This window comes from Tupaia chinensis, unplaced genomic scaffold, assembly GCF_000334495.1.
Source record: "Tupaia chinensis unplaced genomic scaffold, TupChi_1.0 Scaffold000228_1, whole genome shotgun sequence".
Lineage (NCBI taxonomy): Eukaryota > Metazoa > Chordata > Mammalia > Scandentia > Tupaiidae > Tupaia > Tupaia belangeri.
In genome coordinates, this window is record NW_006159703.1 from 4222087 (window position 1) to 4248705 (window position 26619).

The 26619-nt window shown below is 36.2% G+C and overlaps 2 protein-coding genes across 2 annotated transcripts in view; one reads left to right on the forward strand and one right to left on the reverse strand.

Annotated features, from left to right (window-relative positions):
* Positions 1-608: 608 nt before the first annotated feature.
* On the reverse strand, positions 609-5274 carry LOC106734827 (sperm-associated acrosin inhibitor-like). The gene is made up of 5 exons (XM_027771661.1): positions 5179-5274; positions 4701-4777; positions 3716-3753; positions 1810-1925; positions 609-905 (listed from the first exon to the last, which is right to left on the reverse strand). Exons 2-5 carry the CDS (start codon positions 4765-4767, stop codon positions 860-862), a joined length of 267 nt encoding a protein of 88 aa, XP_027627462.1. The 5' UTR covers positions 4768-4777; positions 5179-5274; the 3' UTR covers positions 609-859.
* Positions 5275-15496: 10222 nt separating this feature from the next.
* SPINK13 (serine peptidase inhibitor Kazal type 13) overlaps positions 15497-26619 on the forward strand; it is an 11988-nt gene continuing 865 nt past the window's right edge. The window contains exons 1-4 of the mRNA XM_006148064.3: positions 15497-15647; positions 16760-16862; positions 24222-24256; positions 25002-25129. Coding sequence (XP_006148126.1) covers positions 16793-16862; positions 24222-24256; positions 25002-25129 — 233 coding nt within the window. The 5' untranslated portion in view covers positions 15497-15647; positions 16760-16792. The remainder of the gene's footprint in view (positions 15648-16759; positions 16863-24221; positions 24257-25001; positions 25130-26619) is intronic.

Genomic DNA, 26619 nt, shown 5'->3' on the forward strand with positions numbered 1-26619 from the left:
TTTGGCAGGCTGAGAAATAGAAATGTGCAAGTGGTGTAGTGGTTAAGGTGCTGGGTCCCCATATGGCTAACCACAGTTCAAGTCCTAAAACTGGCAACCTTCTTTGTCACTTTCACTCTGAACTCTGTCTCTCTCTGGTGAGTGCATGCAAAATTAAAAAATAATAATAATAAATAAATGTTTACAAATAAATGGCATATATAATTAAAAGAACAAAAACCCTGCACAAATCTTTTTTAATTTTATTTTATTTTTCTTTTTTAGGTTTTTGCAATAGAATGCAGGCACTCGCTGGAGAGAAAGTCAGTGAGAGGAAAAGTGAGAAATCACCCCCCAAGGGGAGATGGGTGCCACACTATCTTCTTTTTTATTCTCTTCCTGGGATTTGGGGCATAATGAACATGCACCTGATGTGATTTTCAAGTTGCTAGGTCCAGGACTTTAACCCTGTTCAGTCACGTAGGAGTCTTAATCACTATGCCACCTGCTGGCCCCTAGGTATATGTGTTTTAATTTATCCAACCAAAGAAATAAAGGACATTTTACAAAATAATTATTATTTTAAATTTTATTGAATGAAATATTTATGATTATAAATGGCATTGGGTTTTATAGAGTCATCCACATATTTAAGATAATCCTTTTTCAAAACTATCACTATCACAGGGACACTAAAAATTCTTTAATACAGGTTCCTAGAGTTGAAAAGATTCTTTGAAATCTTCTATTGCACTTAACACCATAGAAAGCTTCAACTGGCAATCTAGAAATTTAAGACCCTTACTGAGAAGAGGGTAGTAGGATCCACCAGTAACAGGATTACAATGAAATCATTGGAATGTGTAGCTCAGGCAGAATATCAGCATCTACCCCAACGAGCGAATTCAAAATTTGCTTCACTTGTTCTGAAAATAAGAGAGAGAGAAGGAAAAACAAATCATTTAAACAAAATTTTAATTCTCTGAGTATTACCTAAAATGCTTCTCAGCCCAGAGGAACATCTGTGCTTTACTTCTTCAGGCAGGTGAGCTCCATCTGTTACTTAACACTGCATAAGTCCTTGCCTCTAGCTAGAGCTACCTGCATGCCCAGCCCTGACTCAGGCTTGGGACCCACCTAAACCCAGGTAAGGAAAAAATTAGACTTGGTCTTAGTGATTCTCTAAAAGCAGGAGATAATTTGGGGATTAAATGTGCAAAGATTCCATAAAAGGAAAACCCTGTGAGAGAAAATCTGGCAGTGGGTAGGAAGGCTGACTAAACCTTGACACTGCAAACTTTTTCAGAGGGAAGGAGACAGGAAGGGAGGGTGGAAGTGTCCTAGACTCCTGCACTCTAAGGCAGGCTCACAGGCTACCACAGATTCAGGAGACAAAGCAGCTCATCAGATGGGTCCCTTTGCAGCAGCATAGCCCACTGTGATGGATCGCAGATCCCCATAATTAGTCAAGTTTCTTGCTAAATTGGATCAACATTATAGGGATGATCATTCAGCTTTGGAATGCCTTGATATTGGTCATTATTCTGCTGTGAGTAATTCATAGTAATCAAATTAAATTAATTGATTTTTACATTTGCAGACTACCTAGTGGATTTATACTGAAAGGTCAAACACAAAACTACTTTTAGAAATGAGACCTTCAGAGAAGCTCCAAGTGTTTTCCTATGGCATTTACAGAGACACTTCTTTATATATATGTATGTATATATATATATTTGCTTTGGTCATCAGGATCACTGTTTTTTCTATAATTTTGTGATGGGTCTTTCATTACTTTGAGAGAGTCAATATTTAATCTTGTGTTCTTACAACATACTACTGCAGAAAATGCATTCATTGCTGTAAGTTTCGCCATTAGTGCCACAGACTGGACGCATTTCTCTGGTGCACATAAATAGTCGATTTTCAAACTTCTTGCAGTATGGCTACTAAACAAAAAGAGATGTTAGAAAATTTTCCCTATAATCAACTTTTAAAATAAAATCCTGTTTTCTTTCTATCAAGTGTCATACACAGAAGTGAAAGAAATATATCCTATATTTAGGTTTATAAATACACATGGGAAGACCGCTGGTTCAGATCCAGAGTATTATCTGAGTACACTGAGCTCATGTGCCCATGATCAGGATGGCTGAAGCTGAGGGTGGATCACAGCCTCAAGACTGTCTCAAAGGTGCTACTTTCTCTCTTTCTCTTTCAGAATAAAGAACCTTTAAAAAAATCAAAATACCTAAAAAATAAAAATGAGTATGCAGACGTTTACAACCCACTTACACATAAAATGTTATTGATATATTTTTATATATCTAGCTTTTTTAGATAATAGCCATAAAAATTGTTGCATATATTTTGTAGTTGAGCCTCATTGCCTCCACATCTTGTCATATCCAGGTCAAATAAACCCCATGATTTTTTTTTTTAAGTTTTTGTCACAGGTGTGTGCCCTGCTAGAGAGAGACAGAGAGATAGAGAGAAGGAAAGTGAAAAATCACCACCAACTCATCCCCCCCCCACTATGAATGGCCACGCCACAAACCCTTTTTCTCAATCTCCTCTCAGGATTTTGGTTATGCACACACAAGTACCTGGTCTAATTTTTCAGGCCATCTCATCAAGGATTCGAACAGTGGTTGACCATGTAGGAGTCTAGCGCCTTAACCACTACAAGACCTGTGGCCCCTAGCCAATGATTTTTAAAGTTATTTATTTCTTCCATGAAAGACAAAGAGACAGAAAGGAGGAGTATGAGAAAGTTCCTTCAGTAGGCTTTCATAGCAAAACCCTCCCAGCCTTTTAAACCAGCCCGGATCATGGATACAAAAATACTTTGTGTGTGTGTGTGTGTGTGTGTGTGTGTGTGTGTGCATACAAGTATATGTGTGTGTATCTATGTTGGTATGCATGCATGTCTATATAGGATGATAAATATATTTCATTATATATATCTATATCTATGTATACATAGATATATATAATTTGTTTAGTGTTGTCAGTGTTGTAATGTATGCAAATAGAAAATGCTGTGTTTTCCTACATGATGTGCTTTTTAAATTTCTTTGTAACCTTTATCAATTCAGATGTTTAGAATTACAGTTCATTTTCTTTACCTCTACATAAAATTCTCTTTTGTGGGTATATGAAAATTATTGTTTTATCCACCCTTAAGTACTTAACTGGTTTGTTGTTTCTTCAAATACTCTTGCTATGCTAGGATGAACGATTCTCCTTTAAACACCCTTAACACATACTGGATGCTTATGCACCACATAGCTTATGCCCACTACTGGAATCTTTGAACAGCGGGATATTTTTTCCTTGTCTGTGATGGCCAATAAACTTAGCTTTGTATTATAATTCCACAGGAGTTTTAAGTTGCTGTTTGCTTTGCTATTAATTTTTCTTTTGAAGGTCATTCTGTAGTGCACTATATGTCATAAAATTTATTATTAAGAGGCTGGCAGGTGGTGTGGTGGTTCAGGGTGCTGGATTCCCACATGGCCAACTGCAGTTTGGGTCCTGGACCTGGTGGCTTGCTTTCTTACTTTCTCTCTATCTCTCTCTCTCTCTCACTCTGTTCTTCTCTGGTCAAATTAAATATAAATAAATAAATTCAATTCAATAAAATCATTCTTTAAAAAATTGCTATTCTAATTTATAATATACAAAGTGAAAATTTACCTTTTTTCAGTTTCCAAGATAATCAGTATCAACATACCTGTATGTCTAATCGTGGTATGGGTACAACAAGAGTTCCTGTAAAAACACACAAAGAAATGATGAACAATTATGAAGAGGGGGAAAAACCAGAGCCCTGAGGGGAGGTACCCAAATGTCTCAGGAGCAGAAATCTGTAAGAATCCTTACTCATGACCTACATAATGCTACAAAACCATAATTAACATAAAACTATAAATTCAGCAAAACAATAAATTCACATAAAATATCTCAAGTCCCAAATATTCTATAACTCCCAAATGAATATTCCATTTGGAAAATAACCTTATGTGTTTTAAATATCTCCATAGAAATCAAGGTTTTCTTCATTTTTATACATAAGACAGCACAGACAGAAAAGATAAACAGCCTTGTTTTGTCATTTACTATGTCTTGCATAAATTGACATAACATAAAGAAATTAATTAGCACAGAATTAGTTAGTATTCACCTCTAATATCAGAGATCAACCCAACACTTACTGGTTACTTTATTCTGAAATTTATGAGCTTTGAAAAGGACAACTTGTCAGCAGAAGGATCAATGAATCCTCTCCTCACACAAAGCCTTAATTAAAAGGACTGAGAGATGGCAAATAACAGATTAGATTATCAAGGATATCAGTTTTAGAAGACATCATTACCTCCATACTAAGCATTTAACAATGGAAGAATCAGAACTTCAGAAAGAAAGAAAATGGGCGGTCAGAGGTGTTCACCTGTGCATTCAGATATGAACAAAATCGAAGGACCCCTATCCTTCTAACTCACTGCTCTCCTCCACTTGTCTGAGGTAGAAAATGAGAAAAAGCAATCCACTGATACATTCTAAAAAAGGTATTTATAACATGCCTTACTTCATTTTCAAAACTTTAACTATTACAAACACATTAAATACAACCTCTCCATTCCTAGAAAACAGCAGCTGTTTTTTGCATTTTGAAAGAAATATGAAAAGCGTCACCCATGATTTGAAAATTTACTCACCAGAAAAAAGAGGAAATGCCAACACAATGATAAAAATAGCTTTGATCCATGATGAGAAGAGCGGCATTTTGTCAAATCTATGGCAGACAAGAAACATTTAGGAATGTTCATAACACAGGGCACAGGGACAAATTGTTCATTTCCAAATGAAAGGTAAAGGAACTTCACTCCTTAAATTCCTACTTATGTGGACTCTATCCTTTGTTTTCCCCAAACCCTCAGGAGCAAGAAGACATAGCATGTGAATAGAAGGCTCCCTGGAGACTTGATAAACCCAAAACAAAGTCCTCTTCACACATCAGAAAAGGAACTGTCTACTCTCCTAAACTTCTGGGTTATCCCACAGGGAGTCTGACTGCATTTAAGGAAATATCTACATTGAAATATCAATTGTTCCTCAGAAAATAAGAATTATTTCAGGAAGATGGACCTAGAAGGGTCTTCACAACAATAAAGGATACACCTCTAGAATGCTCACCTGACCCACCACAGTAGAGAGGCCAATAGCTCTAGAGGTCGTGTCTGTTTCCTTCACCTTTCCTCTAGCTACCTCCACCCAGCTGAGGACTGTCCTTTATTGACTTGCTGTTGAAGAACTTGATGGGGCGTAAGACACAAGGTCCATGACAGATAAGACAGAGAGATATTCTGTATCCTTGCTGAGGGTTGCAATGTAGGTCACAAAACTTACTTTATATACTTTTCAACAGATCTTTTCTCAGCAAGAGTTTTGGGACAATCTGATCTGATGTACCGAGAAGTAGCAGTTGGGAGTTGGAAGGAGATGTAATAAGACCACTTACAGAGCCTAACATAGAGAAGAGATGTGAAAGTACTTCAAACCACTGAGTTGAAAAGAGCAAGAGAAAAAAATGCAACAAAAAGGAGAGTGAATTTGGGGAATGGCAATTAAACTCATGCCTAGACCCTTAATATTTTACAATACCAGAAACACTTCTGACTTAATCACAGATTTTCTGTTAGTCTTTTTACTGTGAATTACATGCAGATTCATATAAATTTATAAATACACATGCAGAGAGTTCTTGTGTTTCCTGTAATCAGTATCCCAAATCAAAAATCATGTAAAACTAAGTACAAATTCACAACCAGCTATACATATCAGCTGGACACATTTTACCAAAAGTTCGGTGCCACCACCAAGAGAACAATTCAATGGTCTGTTCCTGAATTTGCACAATGGTATGCCTGTGAAACTTATAGAGGAATTTCGGGGCAGCTGCCATAGGGATCACAGGCTAGAGGACAGGATGTGAGTAACAAGAACAGGAGATAGGAAGGCTTGGAGTGAAATTCGGTCCACATGGAACAATGTCTTAAATTTTAAACAAATAAGTTGATCTTTACCTCAGAATTAAGTGGGGAAGGAACCAGCAGTTAACGTAATGGCTATGTCGCTGGACTTCCTTGTAGTCGACTGTGGTTCACGTCCCGGACCCAGTGGCTTAAACTCACGCCCGGCGCGTGTGCGTGCATGCCCAAGATCCCGAGAGGAGAATGGAGGAGAAAGGATTGCGGCATGGCCCTCCGCCCCAGGAGTGATTTCTTGCTTTCTGTCTCTCTGTCTCTCTCTGTCTTTCTGGCGAGCACACGTGCCCTATAGCAAAAACCTCTCCAAAAAAAAGAATTAAAGGGGAAAACTGCAGAACTGAATTAGAATGAGAATTAACCAGAGTTATTTAACTTCTTTACAATCTGATTTCTGGAGAGAGCTTTGGCAGTTGCATTCCTGGAGTCCAAATCCCATCTACCACTGAATAACTTTGACATAATAATCGAACTTTCGGGAACCAGCAGTTAGCGTAATGGCTGTGTCGCTGGGCTCCCACGTAGTCGACCGCGGTTCGTGTCCCGGACCCGGTGGCTTAAAACTCACGCCGGGCACGTGTGCGTGCGTGCCCAAGATCCCGAGAGGAGAATGGAGGAGAAGGGATTGCGGCGTGACCATCCCCCCTGGGGGGTGATTTCTCGCTTTCTGTCTCTATGTCTCTCTCTGTCTGTCTGGCGAGCACACGCGCCCTACATTGAAAATCTCTCCAAAAAAAAAATAAATTTAAAAAAAAAATCGAACTTTCTAATTCACAATTTTCTAATTGAAACTTGAGGTTAATTATTTCTTTCTCACAGGTTTGTCATTAATATTAGGGATGTGTTATTAAAATGGTCTGCCTTTATGTTATGGTTTGTAGTTGTGTTCATCACCAAATCTAACCTGTCTTTTTTTAGTAATAATTAAAACTAAGATGTTTAGAGGAAATTTTGAGACTTGCCCTGTAATTACCGTTTTATGTACATGGAATTGAAATTTAATTGGAGTCTAGATTTTAAATTATTATGAAGGCCTCTGTCCCAGAAAGTAACCTTCTCTTCTCAGTGTATTTTCCAGAAAACATTAACAGCAAGTAAAACTAGGGCAGGCCGTGGCATGGTGGTTAAGGTTCTAGACTCCCACGTGGCCAACTGTGGCTCAAATCCTGGACCTGGCAGCTTGCTTTCTCACTTTCCCTTTCTTTCTTTTTCTGTCTCTCTCATCAAATTAAGAAAAATAAATATTTCTTTAAAAAAAAAAAAAAGGAAAAAGAGCTAGTGAGACTGCCAGTGACTCCCAACAGGCTGCATGTTTTTAGAAAGTATCTGGTAAAAGGATATTAAACACATGGATTATTTAATATTGTGTCATGAAAATAATACATATATGTTTCAGCTTTGCCAGAGATGGGATAAGGCGAAGACTAAGTCTCCAAGTTGAAAGAGATGTTAAAATAGAAAGAGAAAAACAAAAACATTCTCCAGTTCTTTCAGTGTCACTGAGCCCATCAATTGTGAAGAAAGAAACCTTCCATTCTGGATAATAGCACATAGTTCCCTGGTTCTGAACTAGGGATATAAAACAGCTAATGAGATTTGCAGAGGCCCTCCCTAGATCTCTAATAGTGCACTGTTTTCTGGAGACCACATATTGTTAAAAACAAAATTATAAAAGTCTGTAATTATTACACTTCCAAAGTAGTCTGAAATCTTCTAATTCATCTCCTCTGTCAGAAGAGAGCAAAGTGGCTTGGGGAAATTTCCTACCAGATGATATTAAAGCTGAATGGGTTGGGGAGTTTCTGAGTGACATAGTTTACCTGGAGGTGAGAGTGTGACACTCAAATCTATTCTCATGGGAAGGTAAATGGGTGTTAAATATGAGAACTAACTTGCAGATATTATATGAATGTAGAGATAAGTCATCACTAGTTGGGAGATTTCAAAATAGAGGATCTGTGTTAGAGTGTGCCCCACCATCTGGGACTACCTGTTTGAGAGTAAAGAGACTTGCCTTCCTAGATATCTAGGGGGTTATGAAAAAAAAAAAGTATAACATGATGTATAAAGCAGGTATCTGAGGAGAAAAGCTTTGGCATTCCAAGGGAGTCTGTCATTCATGACTGAACTATACACTGGGACCAGAAATGGTTCCTATTTGCAAGATCAAGAATCCAGTAAAACAACACTCTGACCCAAACACATTCATTTACACAGGTGGATTTTTTTTTTTAAGAGAGTTATTTTCCTATAAGGTGTGTGTGCTCGCCAGAGAGAGAGAGAGAGACAGAGAGAAATCACGCCCCAGGAGGAATGGTCATGCTGCAGTCCCTTCTTCTCTATTCTCCTCTCGGTATCTTGGGCATGCATATACATGAGCTTGAGTTTCAAGCCACTGGGTCTGGGACTTGAACTACAGTTGGCTGTGTTGGAGTCCAGTGACGTAACCATTACACCATGTGCTGGTCTCCACAGGTAGGTTTTTAGGTTTAATTTATTTTTTCCATGGACAAGAGCGAGAGAACCACTCCTGATGTGATCTCGTATGCCACAGCTGACCTCCAGCTCAGCCAGCTCCAGACTACTTGTGTGTCACATATTTACGGATGTCCCAGATGCAAATCTAGAGCTTTCCTAGTGGCTCAGCTTCCCAGAGTGTAGTGTCTTACTGCTGAGCTATTATATTGCACTTACAGATAAATTCATTCAAATAATCAGACTCCCTTTCTAGCTGGTATTTGTGTTGACAGGAAATGGCTCCATAAAAGAGCCTCTGAAAAAGTTTACAATCAGAATAAGGAAGGATAAAGAAAGATTATTTAGAAAATTTGCAATTGTGAAAAGTGCCCAAAGTCAGAACATTTGAATTTTTCTGTATGTTTATGCAATATACAGAAAAGAAAGCAGTATACAGAAAACATGTCTAAAAGAAAACAATATTAATAGCTAAATTTGGTCACTGAAACCTGAGGAATAGTTTGGTTGGTTTTTGTTTGTTTGTTTGTTTGTTTTTAGTTGTTTTTTTTTAATTTAAAACACTGACAAATATCTGCACTTACAAGAGTGTAAACAAGGTGAACGTTTAGGATTTAAAGGAATTTTAATTATATGGGCAGATGAGTTAAGGTTGCTTATGCAAAACTATCAATGCCATTGCAGTGAAGTTATATATTTCAGAGTCTATAATGTTGATGTTGTCCCTGGCAGGTATACTGCTGTTTAAACCTTCCTTGGAATTCAAGGTTAATTTTTTTTAGAGAGATTTTTTTTTTTTTTTTTGCTGTAGGGCATGTGTGCTCACCAGAGAGACAGAGAGGGACAGAGAGACAAAAATTGAGAAATCATCCCCCACGGGGGATGGCCACACCACAATCCCTTCTCCATCATTCTCCTCTCAGTATCTTGAGTATGCATGCACACACATTTGGTATGAGTTTCAAGTCGCCGGGTCCAGGACTCCAACCAGAGTTGACCATGTGGAAGTCTAGTGCCTTAACCACTATGCCACATGTTGCCCTCCACAAGCTTAATTTTTAGATCAGCAATGGCACCATACTTTTCTTCCTCCAAATTCATCATTAAGTGTCATCTTTGGGCAATGATAAGATAAATATGTTGACTACAATTCAACTGAGTAAAAGGAAATAGGGTTTCTATGTTATCCACTTCAAAAAAATATATAGCTATATATACAACAGAGAGAGAAACAGAGCCTATCACACAGATTGATAAAGGCAGACAGTAAATTCCAGAAAGTACTGTATCATCTCTTACGCCATGTGCATTACCTACTTTATTTCCTATGCGGAATGTGCTCATCTCTGGGCCACTCCATTTTTTCTCTTTCTATAATTATTTATTTTATTTTATTTATTATTATTATTATTATTTAAATTTCTGTAGGACACATGTACTCAACAGAGAGAGAAAAAGAGGGAAAGTAAGAAAGCAAACCACCAGTTCTGAGACTTGAACTGCATTGGCCATGTGGGAACCCAGTCTATTTTAAAACAATTATTAACTGACTATTTTATAGTTTATGAACTAGTGACATAGAAAAAAATGATCAATTGATGAAAAATACATTTTAAAAGATAAAAAAGAGAGATGTGGAAAGAAACAGAAAAGTTGAACAGTTTTGAAGATTTATAGAGAAATATTTAAATGAAAAGAGAGATTTTCAAGCAGGGTGTGTCCAAGCTTCTTTCCAGAGTGAAAAGAAGCAAAGCACAGAAAGGAAAGAGCTAACGTAGTTCTGAGATAGGAACATGCATATGAAATACGGAGAAATGAGTAGGTAAAGGAGACCATGTAATGCAAAATTGGGAAGGTTGTTATACAAATTTTATCAGTTTGTGACTCTCTAGAAAGGCTTTGGAGTATTCTAGTAATGTACTATGATATTACTTTTCAAAATATTACATTTCAAAAATACTATGAAGGTTAGAGTGCATAAAACACGTGGAAAGAGAGTAAGACTTCCCAATGCAGGTAACTTGTTAGAAAATCATTTCCATGATGTAAATGAGAGTCTACAGTGGTCTAGATTGTGGTATTTATAGTGAAGGTGAAGCAAAGTGAATTTGAAAGATATAACAATATCTTGTCCGTGGATTGGATAGGAGAACATCTCAGGAGATCTGCAGTTTCTCATTGGTGTAACCATCTGTGGGTTGTGCCATAAAAACAAAGTTAAATCCTATCATTGGAACAGGTGGGAGCAGATTAGAAAAAGATTGAAACTCACTTGTGACATACCAGATTTAAAATAACTTTGAGTAATCTAATTAAAGATATTATATGTATGTGAATTCAAAATTTAAGGGTTTTGGCCTGGAGGTTTGCATAGGTGAGTTTTCTCTGTAGATGTGCTCATTAAAACCACCAAGTCTTGAGTAAGATCATTGGCAACAGAAGGATAGTCTCAAGGGTCTAGTTAAATAAATAAATAAATAAACACCTGAGGAAATCCAGATTTAGTGGTTCAGAAGAGGAAACTGGAGTAACCAAATACAAATTAGAAACAATGAAGAGGGAAAAAAATGAGAGAGAAATTATAATAAAAATAAGTTGCTGTTTAGTAATAGTTAAAATTAGTTAAAAGGTGTTTATTATAATGTACACATTTCCATGTTGTTGGAGAAGAAGAAAAAGAGTGATAAATTAGGAAGAAGAACGTGTTCTTTTTTATTTTCACTTTTTGCACAGGGTATGCCAACCCAAGATAAGTTCCCTACAAAGAACACATTGAATTCTTGCTTTCCTGTCAGAGGTAAGAAAATTAAGTGCAGTGAAGGGAACTATCAGATTTGGAATTATGAAGCCTGATCGAAGGTTTTAGATGAATTTTGTAAGAGAAATATGAATATTTTCTCACTATAAAATAGCCAAACAATCCAGAAATAAAAACGAGTGAACTATTAAGATCTTCTTGATACTTCATTACACCACTGAATTTAAGCTCTCACTGATGGATCCAGTAGTCCAAAAATGTGGTATGGTACACAAATATAAATGGATGAATGATATAGAACCCAGCAATAGGCACACACATATACAGCAATTTTTATGGAAAGTACTATTTGCAAGAAATGGTAATAGAAAAAAAATCTGTAGAGAATAATACAAAGAATTTTGACACCATCACAACAACAAAAAAAATTAATTTTAGGTGTATCAGATACCTACATATTCTATCCAAACAATAGTTTAACAAAAACAAATACATTTATTACCTGGGAATAGGCAGTTTTGTTAAGCAGAAATAAATAAATAAATAAATAGCATGAGCCACAGAGAAAAATAAGTGATAAACAGGATTTCATTAATATTAGAAAATTCTATTCATTAGGAGTTTATTTTAAGGGCCAGTAAGTGGCATGGTGGTTAAGGCTCTGGACTCCCATATGGCCGACAGCAGTTTGAGTCCCAGACGTGGCATCTTGAAAATTACGCCCAGCATGTGTGTGTGGGGCACACACAAAACCCTGAGAAGAAATAGAGGAGAAAAGATTGTGACCTGACTGTCCCCCGTAGGGAGTGATTTCTTACTTACCCTCTCACCATCTCTGTCTCTTTGGCAAGCTCACGCACCCTAGGGTAAAAACTCTTAAAAAAAGAAAAATGGTTATTTTAAAAGTGCATGTATTAGTTACATTGTTTGAAAAGATTTAGTTATATGTATTCACAAAAAGACTTATTTCCAGAGTCTATGTGTATATGAGTATTTTTTTTAGTTGCAGAAATGTGGGGTTTTTTATGTGTTTAAGTATGCATATAGAAAACATACAGAAATATTTTACTTCTATAAAAAAGTAAGAAAGAGTAAAGATCAGATAAGAAGTTGATAAAAGGTTAAATACAATGAGATATCTTGCATGGGATCCCAGAGCAAATAAAGAACATTAGTGGAAAAACAAAAGAAATCAGAATGAAGTGTGGGGTTTAGTTAATAATAATGAATCCACAATGGTTTCTTAGTTTTTACAATTGTAATATGATACTATAGAATACAAAAATGGGGAGAAACTGAGTGAAAGTTTAATTTTGTATTATTTTGCCATATCTGCAAATTTAAATTTATTCAAGAAATATCAGATTATTTAAAATCTGGTGAAGTACTGCAGCAATCTCTTCTAAAAACATCATCCTATTAGCCAACAACTAATATGAAAAGATGTGTATCATTATTCTCTAGGAAGATGCAAACTCACTTCAGAATACACACCTATAAGACCACCACAATGGCTAAAATGAAGTAAATAATGACAGAAAACAGAAATTTTAATAAAATGGAGAGCAGGAGCAATTTTCATACATTTCTGTAAACAGTATCAATTCTTTCAATCACCTTGGAACTATTTCTGGTAGAATTTACTACTGTTATGCATACATCTATTTTCTAGTCTATCAACTTCATTTCTAGTTACTTATCCTACAGAGAGGAATGTACATGACCACCCTAAAGACATGTTAAGAATGATCATAGAATAAGCAGCAAGAACAAATTTGTGTTTTAGAAATAGCAATCTTGAAATGTCTATTATAAGGAGAATAGAACATTACCCTGCCAGTCACAAAATAAGACATATTTATGTGTGAAAAGACTATATGACAATGATGTTACATTCCCCAAGTGTATGTGACTCTAGTCAAAATTCTAGTAGGGTTTGGGGCCCACACGTGGAGTGGTGGTGAAAGCACTAGATCCCACATGGTTGACTCTGCAATTCAAGTACTAGACCCAGTGCCTTGAAAAACACACCAGGCAAGTGTGCATACATGCCCAAAATCCCAGGAGGAGAATGGAAGAGAAGGGTTTGCAGTGTGGCCATCCCTCCAGGGAGGGATTTCTCACTTTCTCTTTCTCTCTCCCTCTGTCTCTCTTAGGTAAGTGTGCATGCCCTATGACGAAAATCTAAAAAAAATTTTTTAATTCTAGCAGGTTTATTTCTTGGTGGACTAGACACAATGTCTCTAAAACACATTTGGGAGGTACATTTTCAAGAATATCCAAGAACTTAGTAAAAATGGGTTATTTTCTTTTCTTCCTCTCATCCACACAAGGAGTCTTCAAAAAGTTCATAGTGAATGCAATTTCTTTTTTAAATGCATGAATTTCAAAAAACTTTGCAGCGGGACCAGCAGTTAGCATAATGGCTATGACACTGGACTCCCACGTAGTTGACCGCGGTTCAAGTCCTGGACCCGGCAGCTTAAACTTGGGCGCGTGTGGGTGCGTGCCCAAGATCCCAAGAGGAGAATGGAGGAGAAGGGATTGCGGCATGGCCATACTCCCGGGGGGTGATTTCTCGCTTTCTATCTCTCTGTCTCTCTCTGTCTTTCTGGTGAGCACACACACCCTATAGCGAACATCTCTCAAAAAAAAAAAAAAAAAACTTTGCAGCAAAATGAACTTTTTATATTCTGCAAATAATTTTTAAGTCACCCTGCATTTACTGACTACCCATAATGTGGCAAAAATATTGCTGTTAATTGTGATTTCAAGGTCAAAGTCAGTCTTTTTTTTTTTGTAACACGTACAGCCTACTTGCACAGAAAGCAGTATTTTGAAAAGATTAAAAGCATTGGTTTTAGAAAAAGCAAAAGCTAGTGACGAAGAAAATCAAAGACGCTGGCTGAGAACAGTGAAATGTACTATGCAAGACATTTGTTGTATGGTTCTAAGATAAATTGAAGGGAACAATAAATTGAAGGGAACATTTGTGTCCCAAGATAAGAGAAAATGCAGAGAAAACACCTCAACACAAGCTTGGAGTTAATCCAATATGTGCCCTATTGCAACATAGTTAGTATCTAGCTTGTATCTTTAGCAAATGAATCATCTCTTCGAAGTCTCAGCATTTTTCCCTGTTATACAAGAATGAATATATTCTTCATAAGCTTGTTGTGAGAAATAAATGTGTTGAGGAGCACAAACTACATAGCCAGGGGCTGACAGAGGATGAATGAATGAATACATTCCTGGTAAGTTGATATGGAACAAAAGATGAAAATAGGAAAACAATGTAAATGATAAAATCTCTACAAATTTAAAGTAAATGGGGAGGAGGGGGTGCAGGACTAGTTCATTCTGAAGCTTATTTACTCAGTGAAGAAAAAGTGAAGCTTTCTACTCCAAGTCATGTGGGTGAGAAGGGGCCAGCTGAAAAAAAAAGAGTAGATAAAAAAAATGGTATGGGATAGGTGGCATAAATATAAACATCACATTAACTATTTCCTTAGAAATCTAAAAGACAGGTAAATAGTGATGATAGCAAGAGAGCAGAGACCATGTTATAGTTTTTTTTTTCTTTTTTTTTTTTTCTCAACAACCAAGGTATGGAACAGGAAAATGAAGCTGAATTTATCCCAACTTGGAAGAAAGAGGGATGCATGGAAAGTAAGACATCAAGGGAGAATGGACATGTCAAGGGGCTAAATAAAAATGTTGACCATGGAATTCAGTCTGGTACAGAAATACAAAACAACAAAAAGGCTACTAATTACTCCTGGAGTGTGTACAGACTGTGACATAGAATTTTTCCAGAGAATTGCCAATTTGCAAGCTTGCATATGTTGAGGGGTAATAGAGGGCAGCAAGCATAGACACTGGGAGGCTGGGACATTGGGGTTTCCCAGGCTAGTAGAAAAAAAAATTATATTGTCAAAAAATAAAACAGGTAAGACTTCTAAGAAGTAGCAGTAGTGGAGTCTATGAAGACTGGAAACAGCCTTGAATTCAAGTGAGAAAATTTACCAAATGATCTGAAACGTAGAAGGTAACTAATATGCTTTGCAAATACCAGATATTTTGGATGCAAAACTTCTTGTTCTCATAATCCATGGCCAGAAATGATAAGTACATAACCTCCACGTCTGTTCCTGCTTGATAAAGCATGAAACATCAGAGGGGGTGGTTCAAAGACAGAGATCAAACTCAAAAATAGCCAGTAGAATAAATTGATGCCAGCAAGTGGTCACTTAACTAAGCAGAATCTACCTCCTCTGCTCCCATGTCCTTGGCCATAGACAACAGAACAGTAGCTCTCCTCAACACTTGCTGTGACCTAAAGGTGAGGTGACTGAAGGAGGTTCATATTCAGCCACCTCATTCAGGTAACCTGTCTTCACCTCCTCAACCCTTAGTCTAAGTCATTGGTAAGATCTTTTTAGCTTTTCTGTCAGTGGGATTCCCCCCTCTTCATATATATATATAGTTTTCCTCCAACATCCAACTTTACTCTGCACATAAAGGAAAAAAACCACTCAATATAGTTCTTCCTCATTTTCTGTACACTCACTAGCAACAAGTTTGAGAAAAAACAGAGTGAATAGAGCAGGGCATGAGGAAGTTGAGGAAATTAAAATATCCCCTTTCTGGGCCTAAATATTTCCATCTTTACAAAGACAGGCTGGCTAAATTGTTGACTTAATACATTTAACTCTTTACTTATGTTAACAACAGTCAACCTTCTCAATTATCCTATGAAGTTCACAGTTTTTCTAAGGTTCTCTCTTCTAAGAGACATTGAACCTGGAATCTGAACCCTGACATCTCACCCATTTCAATAAACCAGTTCAAGGATGTGTGTGTGTGTGTGTGTGTGTGTGTGTGTGTGTGTGTGTGTGTATGGATATATCCTCCCTCAGGGAAGGTACAGTTAATTTTTATTACCCAGGATCAATAGTTCTATTTTCAATCTATTCTTTGCATCTGAGTCCACATAAATGGGCTAGAAAATGAATGGGAAAAACCAGTCCATCTTATTGTATTTGAGTAATTTGTATTTGAGTGCTATGTCCCTAATTATGGGGGACAGTCCTCAGTTCACATGCGTTATCTCAGAATGCTTATGTATTATTACATGTCCAACTTCACCTACAGGGATATCTCAGTTTAGGAAATAAATTGCATGGCTAATCTACTTACAAATATCATGCCTTGAAGTCAACCCTGGTGAGTAGTGAGCCTAATTTCTTTTCAGGCCAGGATTGTGATTGTAAGCTGGATGGTGATAGAAAAAATGAAAAGATATTTTTTATGGTTTTTCTCTCCTTCCTTGGAGCAGAAGGGCTCTTTCAAGCCCAAACCCCTGGAGACTAGCCAGGGTGAGACTACCATGGCAAGTGTATGGGAATGGCACCACTTTGGAGTATTAGTTTCTCTCCTGTTTGTAAAGCCAGGTGTGCAAGAGATGAGAAATAAAGTGTCCTCGGTTTTTTCACAGGTCTCACCAAAGAAGGATATTGGATGAGATCAAATGGCTGCCTTTGCCCACAAGATCATGTTTTTCCTAGCGCTCTCTACTTTGGGACATAATGTTTTTTCAGGTGAGCAATCATGAGACTTGGGGAGATAAACATCTGATTTCTTAATGTTATATGAAAAGAGAAAGTCATTTTTCATTTGGGATGGGCAATGTTTTGCTAAAATGTAGGACTTGGCTTGATAATCAAAATTATGAATTATTTGGTTATCAGGAAAGTCATGGTGTATTTTTCTATGTTTTTCTATGCAAAAATGCATTATGACTTTCTTGATGACCCATAGTAAAATATATATGTTCCTTAATGGAAAACTTAAACTTGTTTTCTTTTTTTTTCTAAGAACCAGTTTTATTTTATTTGCACTTAACATGATTATACACATTTATGTGTCTAACAGGATCTGCATTGTTACATTAAAAATACAGTGCAATAGCATTCGACATGAGGTACTTCATGGTTATATTGTTTTCCTTCATAAATATTGCTGTAAGCTACTAAATTCAAGCATGCTGATGTGTAAGTGGCTACAATGTCTTGAATTAGCTGAGCTTATTTAAACAACTTAAAAAACAAAAAGACAGCTCAGTACAATGATTCTGTAGAAATTAGACCATTTACTTAAATACTATTTTAAAATATGCTTAAAGAATGTTACATTAGAACCACTAGCCTAGATCTCATTTATCCAACCCAGCATGAACAATAGCAAAGACTGACAGATACATGGGGAAAAGCATCTATAGCATATTCTGATTAATAAAAAATTAAACTTGTTTTCTACAACTTGTATTTTCATTCTCATTTTTATTTTGTTGACTCAAAATAAAACCTCTGAAAGAAGAGAAAAATGTAACATTTTCTTGTAAACAATACATTGTATAGTTATGATATTTTCCCCTAGGAAAATGATGCATTTTTCATTTGAGTTTCAAAGTTTCCTTAAAATACTGGGTCATTGGAAAAGTCATGACATAATTTTTTTGTTTTTCTATGCAAAAGATGTGTCATGACTTTCGACGACCCAATTGGATGATGTAAAATAGTCCAATGAAGAACAAAAGATGTGGTGTGGACAAAATTGGTTGACATGTGTGTCTTCATAGTTGGGTAACAAAAACCAGTGATCTGACATAAAGACAAAACCCATGTTATCTGCTGTTATAGACCAAATAATGACCCTCTCCCCACACAATATCCAAATATATCCAAATCCTAATCACCAGAGGCTCTGAATATATTACATACCACAGCAAAAGACACTTTGCAGACATAGTTAAGATCGGCAGATTTTTCTGTATTCTTCTGGTGGAATAATACAATTACAAAACTCCTTATAAAGAGGGAGGCAGGAGAGCCAAAGACAGAGATATCACAATGGAAGCAGTGGTTCAAATAATGCCAGAAATGGGCCTGAACTGGAGAATTCAGGCTGTCTATAAAAGCTAAAAGAGAGGAGGAAATTCTTCCCTAGAAATTTCAGAAGGAACATAGCTCTGATGACACCTTGATTTTAAGACTTCTTACCTTCAGAATTGTAAGATGCTACATTTGTGTCACTAGAAGTCACTACGTTCATGATAACTTGTTACTGCAACAGTAAACTAGTGTACCTAAAAATAGGCAAACTGCTTTACAAACCAGTAAAGCAGATGCAACCACGTATCTCTTACAAGTGCATTCTCAGATCCTTCTTAAATAAATGATATATATAGTAAGTGCTCATTAAATTAAGGTTAAAATGTAGTTACCATCAATTACTTATCTAGTACATGAAGGTCCTCTACATTTGCCTTATGATTTTAAATAAGCCTCAGCTGGATTGAACAGGGTTAATCATAATGTGGCTCAGCAAATATCATTGCAGCCAATCAATCAGCACCATGAACATATTATTCCTGCAAAAAGGTAGACAACTGACAAAAATTCAAATCCATAACTCAGCCCTCCACTCATCCCATTCCTTTGTCTACCTTTCTCTAAGATAAACATCATTCTAAATTTCATGTCCATTCTTTTCCTGCTTTTATGTTGAATACACTTTTCTTATGTATACTTCAAGGAAAAGCATATTTTTATCATTTTTAAAAATTCTATATAAAGTCATTTACTTTGTCTTCTGGGACTGCTTCTCTAATATTATATAGAGAGAATATTATTATCTATTGAAATTTACTTTTTCCTCAGTATCATATGACTTAAATTGATACATATTTTATGTGATCTGTAATTCATTTAATTTCATTAATGAACAATATCCTAATATGTGAAAATACCCTAGTTTCTTTAAGGTCTATCTCTTATTGATGGACATTTGTCTTGTTTACAAATTTATGATGTTAGATACACAGCCAATAGAAATATCATTCTCGGGACCAGCAGTTAGTGTAATGGCTATGTCGCTGGACTCCTATGTAGTCGACCACAGTTCGAGTCCCGGACCCGGTGGCTTAAAACTCATGCTGGGTGCGTGTGCGTGCATGCCCAAGATCCCGAGAGGAGAATGGAGGAGAAGGGATTGTGGCGTGGCCATCCCCCCTGGGGGATGATTTCTCGCTTTCTGTCTCTCTGTCTCTCTCTGTCTAGTGAGCGCCCACGCCCTATGGCAAAAACCTCTCAAAAAAAAAAAAAAGAAATATCATTCTGCATGCTTCTAATGCACATAAACGACAGTTTTACTTGGTGCATATCTAAGAATATATATGCTATACCACAAGGTGTATGAATTTTCAATATAGGGCAATGCCAGATGGTTTTCCAAAGTTGTTGCATAAATTAATCATTTCATTAGAAAAGTATAGGATATCTGTCCAACTGTGTGTTCTCTCAGACTAAAAATAAAGCAGAAGGTTTCACAGAGGATATAAAAAAAGTTTACTATCAGTGTAACTTATGGACCAGGAGATATATTTAGTGGATATTGATTCTCATTGCACAGCTACAGGTTCCACTTTTGGCTTTCCCAGTGATCTGAGATCGTATGTAAAGAGGTTAAACAATAGGGGTAATCAGGACGAGCAGGTGGCATAATGGTTATGTCGCTGGACTCCCACGTAGTTGACCACGGTTCAAGTCCCTCAACCAGCGGCTTAAACTCATGCTGGGCACATGTGTGTGCATGCCCAAGATCCTGAGAGGAGAATGGAGGAGAAGGGATTGTGGCATGGCCATTCCCCTGGGGGGGGTGATTTCTTACTTTCTTTTTCTCTGTCTTTCTCTGTATTTCTGTTGAGCACATGTTCCCTATAGCAAAAATCTCTCTTAAAAAAAAATTAAAAAGGAAGAAGAAAGAAGAAAGAAAGAAAAAGAAAAAAGAAAGGAAGAAAGAAAAGAGACAATCATCTTCGGAGAAAGATGTGAATGTTCAGGGTTTAGCAAATATTCTCAGTTAAGAGGTCTGAATGCCCTGATTACTCAAACAGACTAAAATAACTGAAATGCAGTGGAAGAGTGGAGCACATAGAGAACATCAGACTGTTTCACTTACTTGTACACCCCACCCTGACGTCTTTGCAGGCCATGACTCATACAACCCTCTTCCCTGAATTTCCTCCGGCCAAATAGCAGCAGGTGGCTTGTAGTCATACTTCACAGCAACAATACACTGCAACAAGCACACGGAATTTCTACTAGACAGAAAACAATGCTAATATCCAAGTTTCTGGGAAGATACATTACTCACAGAGATTAGAGAGTGAGGTGTCTAACACTGTAAGCCTCAGAGAGCCTAGCTAGTCAGAATGAACCCCTATTTCCTGTTCAGTTCAATTATATGCAGTGACTATTCATAGCATGTTTTCAGAGCTGGGTATTAACAACAGTTCCACATACCCAGCAGTCAGAGAGGTTTATGGATGTTAGCTGCACAAGATAGAAATAATATTGGCTGTCACTGGCGTCAGGAACTTCAAAGGGAAAAGACTGTAGATAAGATGAACTAGTCACAAGGAGAGACAAAACTTTACTAACAAACAGGACAATTGCTATTAGACCCCATAGGCCAGAAGTCTCCCTGGATAGGTGGTCTTTCCAAGGGGCCAATATTATACATGTTGCCCATGCAACAGGGTTATTTGTACTGTAATCAAGATTGCAAATGACCATGTTAACAATATTACTCTATAACTTATCAGCAAGTAGCTTCTCATTTCTTTGTCAACTAAGCATACTTTTACTTTTTTTGTTTCCTTCCCCTTTCCCCTATCTCCCTTACATATTAAACTTTTTTCCTGCATTTTATTAAATCACAAAATACCTTAAACTAAAAATATGGACAAAGCTAAAATCTAGTTACAAATGCACTGTAATTTTCTTCTGAAACATTCTTTTTAAATTAATTAATTCACATTCATTCCCTGAGTATCATCACAGAATGCAAAATGTGATTTCCCATCCAGAATATACTGCATAGTGGTTTAATCATACATGTTATTGTCAATAATTTTCCATTTCTAATTTCAAAATTATATTTATATATATATATATATATATATATATATATATATATATATATATATATATATATATATATATATATATATATATATATATATATATATATATATATATATATATATATATATATATATATATATACACACACACACACACACACACACACACACACGTATATATATATTTTTTTACTACTCTGCCGTATTTCCCACCCTTGTCCCACACTATCTCAGGTGTCTGCAGTTGTTTTCCATTCCTTTCCCCCCCACATTTTACTGATTCATAAAATGTCTTAAATAATCTAACTACTTTCAACAGCAAGTTCAGCTGATATATACATATCTGTGAATACATGTCTGACTTTAGGCATAAAACTCTGAGTAAAATGAATGTACTATAAGGTAGTACCTAGCTGATGCTATATAGCTAACTACGGTCATTTTAATATACTTTTTAACTTCAAGAAACGCCATTTTAGCTTTAATAAATCGAAGAAATGATAAGGAACTTTGCTTAAAACTTAAAACCAGGGGACCAACAGTTGACATAATGGCTGTGGTGCTAGACTCCCATGTAGTTGACTGAAGTTCGAGTCCTGGACCCAGTGGCTCAAACTCATACCAGGTGTGTGTGTGTGTGTGGGCCCAGGATCCCGAGAGGAGAAGGGAGGAGAAGGGATTGCGGTGTGGCCATCCCTTCTGGGTAGGTGATTTCTTGCTTTCTATCTCTCTGTCTCTCTATGTCTTTCTGGCGAGTGTACATGCCCTGTAGCAAAAACCTCTCCAAAAATAAATAAATAAATAAACAAACAAACTTAAAGCCAGGAAACAAGTTAGGATTCTGTTCAAATAGTAGGTACATAAACCCATCAGCAACTCAAGACAGGACAAAAATCCTTAAAATTGGAAAACAAGCCTAGAAGAAAATCAGAATGTTTTAGTCAAAAGTCATAAAATTCTTTTTCACTAGTTCAGTCTCATGTACTTTGTATCTACTGTTGTGGTTCGATCTTCCCGATTAAATTCTGGGATTTAATTTCGACTCCAGACTTGTCCCTATGATTAAGTTGGCCATTTTCTTAGGTTTTGAACTCTTATTTCTGTGTGTCTATATTTAATCTTCCTGGTATAGCACTCCCTTGAGAACTTCTTGGAGATCTGGTCTGGTGTTGGTAAATTCTTTCAGGTTTTGTTTATCTGAGAATGTTTTTGTCTTTTCTTCCCATATGAAGGATAATCTTGCCAAATACAATATTCTTCGTTGAAACTGCTTTTTCCTTAACACTTGGAATATATTTTCCCATTCTTTCTTCTCTCACATTGTTTCCGATGAGAGGTTTGCTGTTAGCCTGATGGGATATCCTTTGTAGGTAACTTGATGTTTCTCTCTTAACAATTTCTCTCTTAGTATCTTGTCTTTGTCTTTGGTTTTGATCAATCTGGCTATAATGTGTCTTGGAGAAGATCTTCTTGGGTTTATTCTATTTGGGATCCTTTGTATTTCTTGGGACTGGATCTATGAATGCCTCTCTAGGTTTGGAAAGTTTTCTTCCAGGATTTCACAGAATAGATTATCAATGCCCTTATGAGTCTCTTCACCTTCTGGGATACCAATTAGCTGGATCTTATTCAAGAAATATTTGCCTACTCCAATATCTTTAAGTATTTTTCCTGTGTTTTCCTATAATAGTTTTGGTTTGAGGCTTTATTTTAAGACTTTTATCCATTTTGAGTTAATTTTGTAAATGGTGAGAGATGGGAGTCTAGTTTCATTTTTCTGCAAGTGTATATCCAATTTTACCAGCACCATTTGTTGAAAGACTGACTTTTTCTAATGCATTATCTTGTGTCCCTTGTCAAACATCAATTGACTCTATGTTGGATTTATTTCTGGGTTCTCTACTGTGTTCTGTTGGTCAGTATGTCTCCTTTTTGTGCCAGTACTTGCTGTTTTGACTATTATGCCTTCATAATATATTTTAAAGTCAGATAATGAAATGCCTCCAACTTTATTCTTTTTGTAGTATTGTTTTGGCAATATGCAATCTTTTGTAATTCCAGAAAATTTTTATAATTGTTTTTTGTATTTATCAGAAGAAAGTTGCTGGAATTTTTATAGAAGTTGCATTGAATTTGTGGATCACTTTGGGCATAATCGACATTTTAACTCTGTTGATTCTTCCAACCATCTTTTTTATTCTCTAAAATGCTATGTATGTAATTTGCATAATCTATTTCTGGAAAGATTCATAGGCTTGTTTCTTGTGTGGGAAGATTATTAAGTCCCATTCATCGTTTCTCTTCTACCTTTTGGAAGTTTTTACTTTTGGAAAAGTCAGAATGTTCAGTGATATTTTAAATATTATCACCAGTGAGAGATAAGTTAAAGCAGAACTACCATAAGTCCTTTCTTTTTTAGTCTCCTACAGTCAGTTGGACATCCACTGCCCCAGGTGACACCCCCCTCTCACAAAACCAGTCCACAAAATCAGTCTACCCAAAACCGAGGAACTCCTTCAGTTTTCTTATCACCGTGCCCTCTTTAGTTCGACATCTTGGTGGGAACTAAGCTAATACTTTACTTGCTACATTATACTTAATTTTTACAACAATCTTTAAAAGGCTGACATTATCCCAATTGTAGTGAAGAAAATTTAAAGTCAATGAAAATCATAGCTACTGAAAATAGCATCGTTTGCAAGTTACACATAAAACAGTTTTTACTCTTTCCTTAATGGTGTGACAAATTTATAAATGAAGTAAGGACTGTGAAAATGAAGGAAAGAATAATTAATGGATAAAGCGGCTAACAAAGGGATAGCACACACAAATTTTGTCCCTATAAATTCTTTTGTGCAAGTGTATTATTAAATTACATTTTTTTATTCGAGCAGTAACTTCAGTGTGTGAAATAAAATCCTACGGAGAACTAGTTCTTTTAACTTATTTTGTATGTCCTTTTTTCCAACAGCTTTCAAATCCCATGACAAATCTAAATGGCCTCAGGTAAATTTAAATTTCTCAGTTCTGGATTCTCATTCTAATCTGATTGTTCTCTTAATATTAGAGATCTAAAAATTCATGAAAATAATGTAGAATGAAATGTATATCTGTGACCTGGGCATGAACCTTTACCAGACTTAGACTTAGATTTTCCCCCCATGTAGCACAAGCATTATAATATAATAATGTATTTTAGTAGAAGAACTATACATAGTCAAATATAATATATTGGAGATATATATATATATATATATATATATATATATATATATGAACAGTAAGTGAAATAACACTTGTCATTTGCTTAAAGTCACAAAGTTAAGCAGTGGTAGATCCAAGATTTATTTTTAGTCTCAATATGCAACCCTCATTTTTAACAAATATGCTTAAGCTCTCTACTTTAAATATTCACAAATACATAAATAGTCCAACTGACAAATTTCTTACAAGGTGTTAATGGGATTGGGACACCCGGTTAAATGAAAACTTTGCATTTGGAATTAAACAGAACTATTCTAATGGTTATGACTTTAAAAGATGATGGGATGAGTGACTGACTGAGGACACTACAGCCAGAAGAAAGGAGGAAAAAGTCTAGCCTGATGGAAGTCCAGGCCACAGAAAATCCTTCAGAAAGATCAATTGACTACTTGTATTTGATATTAGATATTTGTGCAGCTGAAGTAAAGGAATAGATAGGAGATCATCTATCATTTGTTATCCTGATGATATTTTATATTATTTGCAGCCCCCATGTAAAATGTATTACCCAGTATATCCTTATTACGAAGCAAATTGTCCGGATGTAACAGCATATGTTTGTGCTACAAATGGTCATACCTACCAGAATGAGTGTTTCTTTTGTGTTGATCACTGGTAAGTCCAAACAAAATGCCGTTTTTCCCCATGTTTCCTCACAGATATTTCAAATAACCTTAGCCAAGAATTATATTTTAATGATACAGGGACTTTTTTTTGGGGGGGGGGGTTTGCTGTAGGTCATGTGTGCTCACCAGAGAGAGAGAGACAGTGAGAGGGAAAGTGAGATATCAAGCCCCCCCCCAGGAGGGATGACCTTGCCACAATCCCTTCTCCTCCATTTTCCTCCCAGGATCTTGGGTATGCATGCATATATTCCTGGCCTGAGTTTCAAGCTACCAGGTCCAAGACTTGAACTGCAGTCAGCCACTTGGGAATCCAGCAACATAACCACTACGTCATCTGCTGGCCCTGATGCATGAGATTGTTTTATAATTGTCTCTAATTTTCACTAATGACTAAGGACAGACTACACATATCCTAAAAAGTCCCTTTTACAAATTTAGTTAACATTCATTGACATTTTTAAAAATAAAAAGGAAGAAAGAAAAGCTAACATGATATTTTGTCCAGAGGTCATATTTATAGGTGTCCATAGTTTATATTTAAGCAATAAATGGAAATTCATTTTTTAAAAAAATCACTCACATTTTCTTTCACAAGTACATTGATGCACCTATGACTAGTACGCATTAATGTTGTTTAATAGGTATTAGTAAATGTTCAGATGCAGAGACAGATACATAGACAATCACCTAAATACAAGCATACATATATGCATACTAAAAATCTTGTTATGTGGTTTTATATGGATAAAAATTGACATCAAACTTTAAATATATTTTTGCCCTTTAAGTAAGTTCAATAGGAAATTTTTATTAAAAATGGGTCATGTCCTTTGCCATATATTTCAACTTCATTTGAAATTATTTTTACAAATCAGTCTTATGTCTTGTCAATCTTTCACAACTGTAAAGTCTCTGTTGGGGGTACCATGACTACCCTCCAGTTTGATGATGCGCTGGAAAACTCATAAAGCTTAGAAATTCTGTTATATTCAGAGTAACTGTGCATTACAACGAGAGGATACACATTAAAATCAGCAAAGAGAAAAGGCACATAGAGTGGAGTCCAGGAAAAATTGAGGGCAAGTTCCAGCTGTCCTCTCTCCTAGTTAAGTCACATACACAATACTTAATTCTCCCAGCTGTAAAGGGTGACAGCATATATGAAGTATCACCAACCAAGGAAATTCTCTCAGCATTGATGTCTAGACTTTTTATTGAAGATCAGTCACGTAAGCATGGAATATCTGCATAGTGGACATTAACTTCTCAGTTCCAGCTTGCCCCTTCAAAGGTCAAACTGATACAGGTTGGGTTAGAATCCTAGGCAGATGGGAACAACATCCACCATACATGATTAGCATAGTATGGCAGCATTGGCAGGCAAAGTCTGGGTATATAAACATATTTTTACCAGACAAGATTTTCCAAAAGCTTATAGGTTATCTCCTAGGAGCCAGTTTGAACATCTTAAGCCTGCTG

Coding starts and splice junctions, on each gene's coding strand:
- LOC106734827 (XM_027771661.1), bottom strand. CDS start 4,767: ATGCCGCTCTTCTCATCATGGATCAAAGCTATTTTTATCATTGTGTTG. Junction 3,754..4,700: donor GGCATTTCCTCTTTTTTCTG/GTGAGTAAATTT, acceptor GTGTTTTTACAG/GAACTCTTGTTGTACCCATA. Junction 906..1,809: donor ATTTTCTGCAGTAGTATGTT/GTAAGAACACAA, acceptor TCTTATTTTCAG/AACAAGTGAAGCAAATTTTG.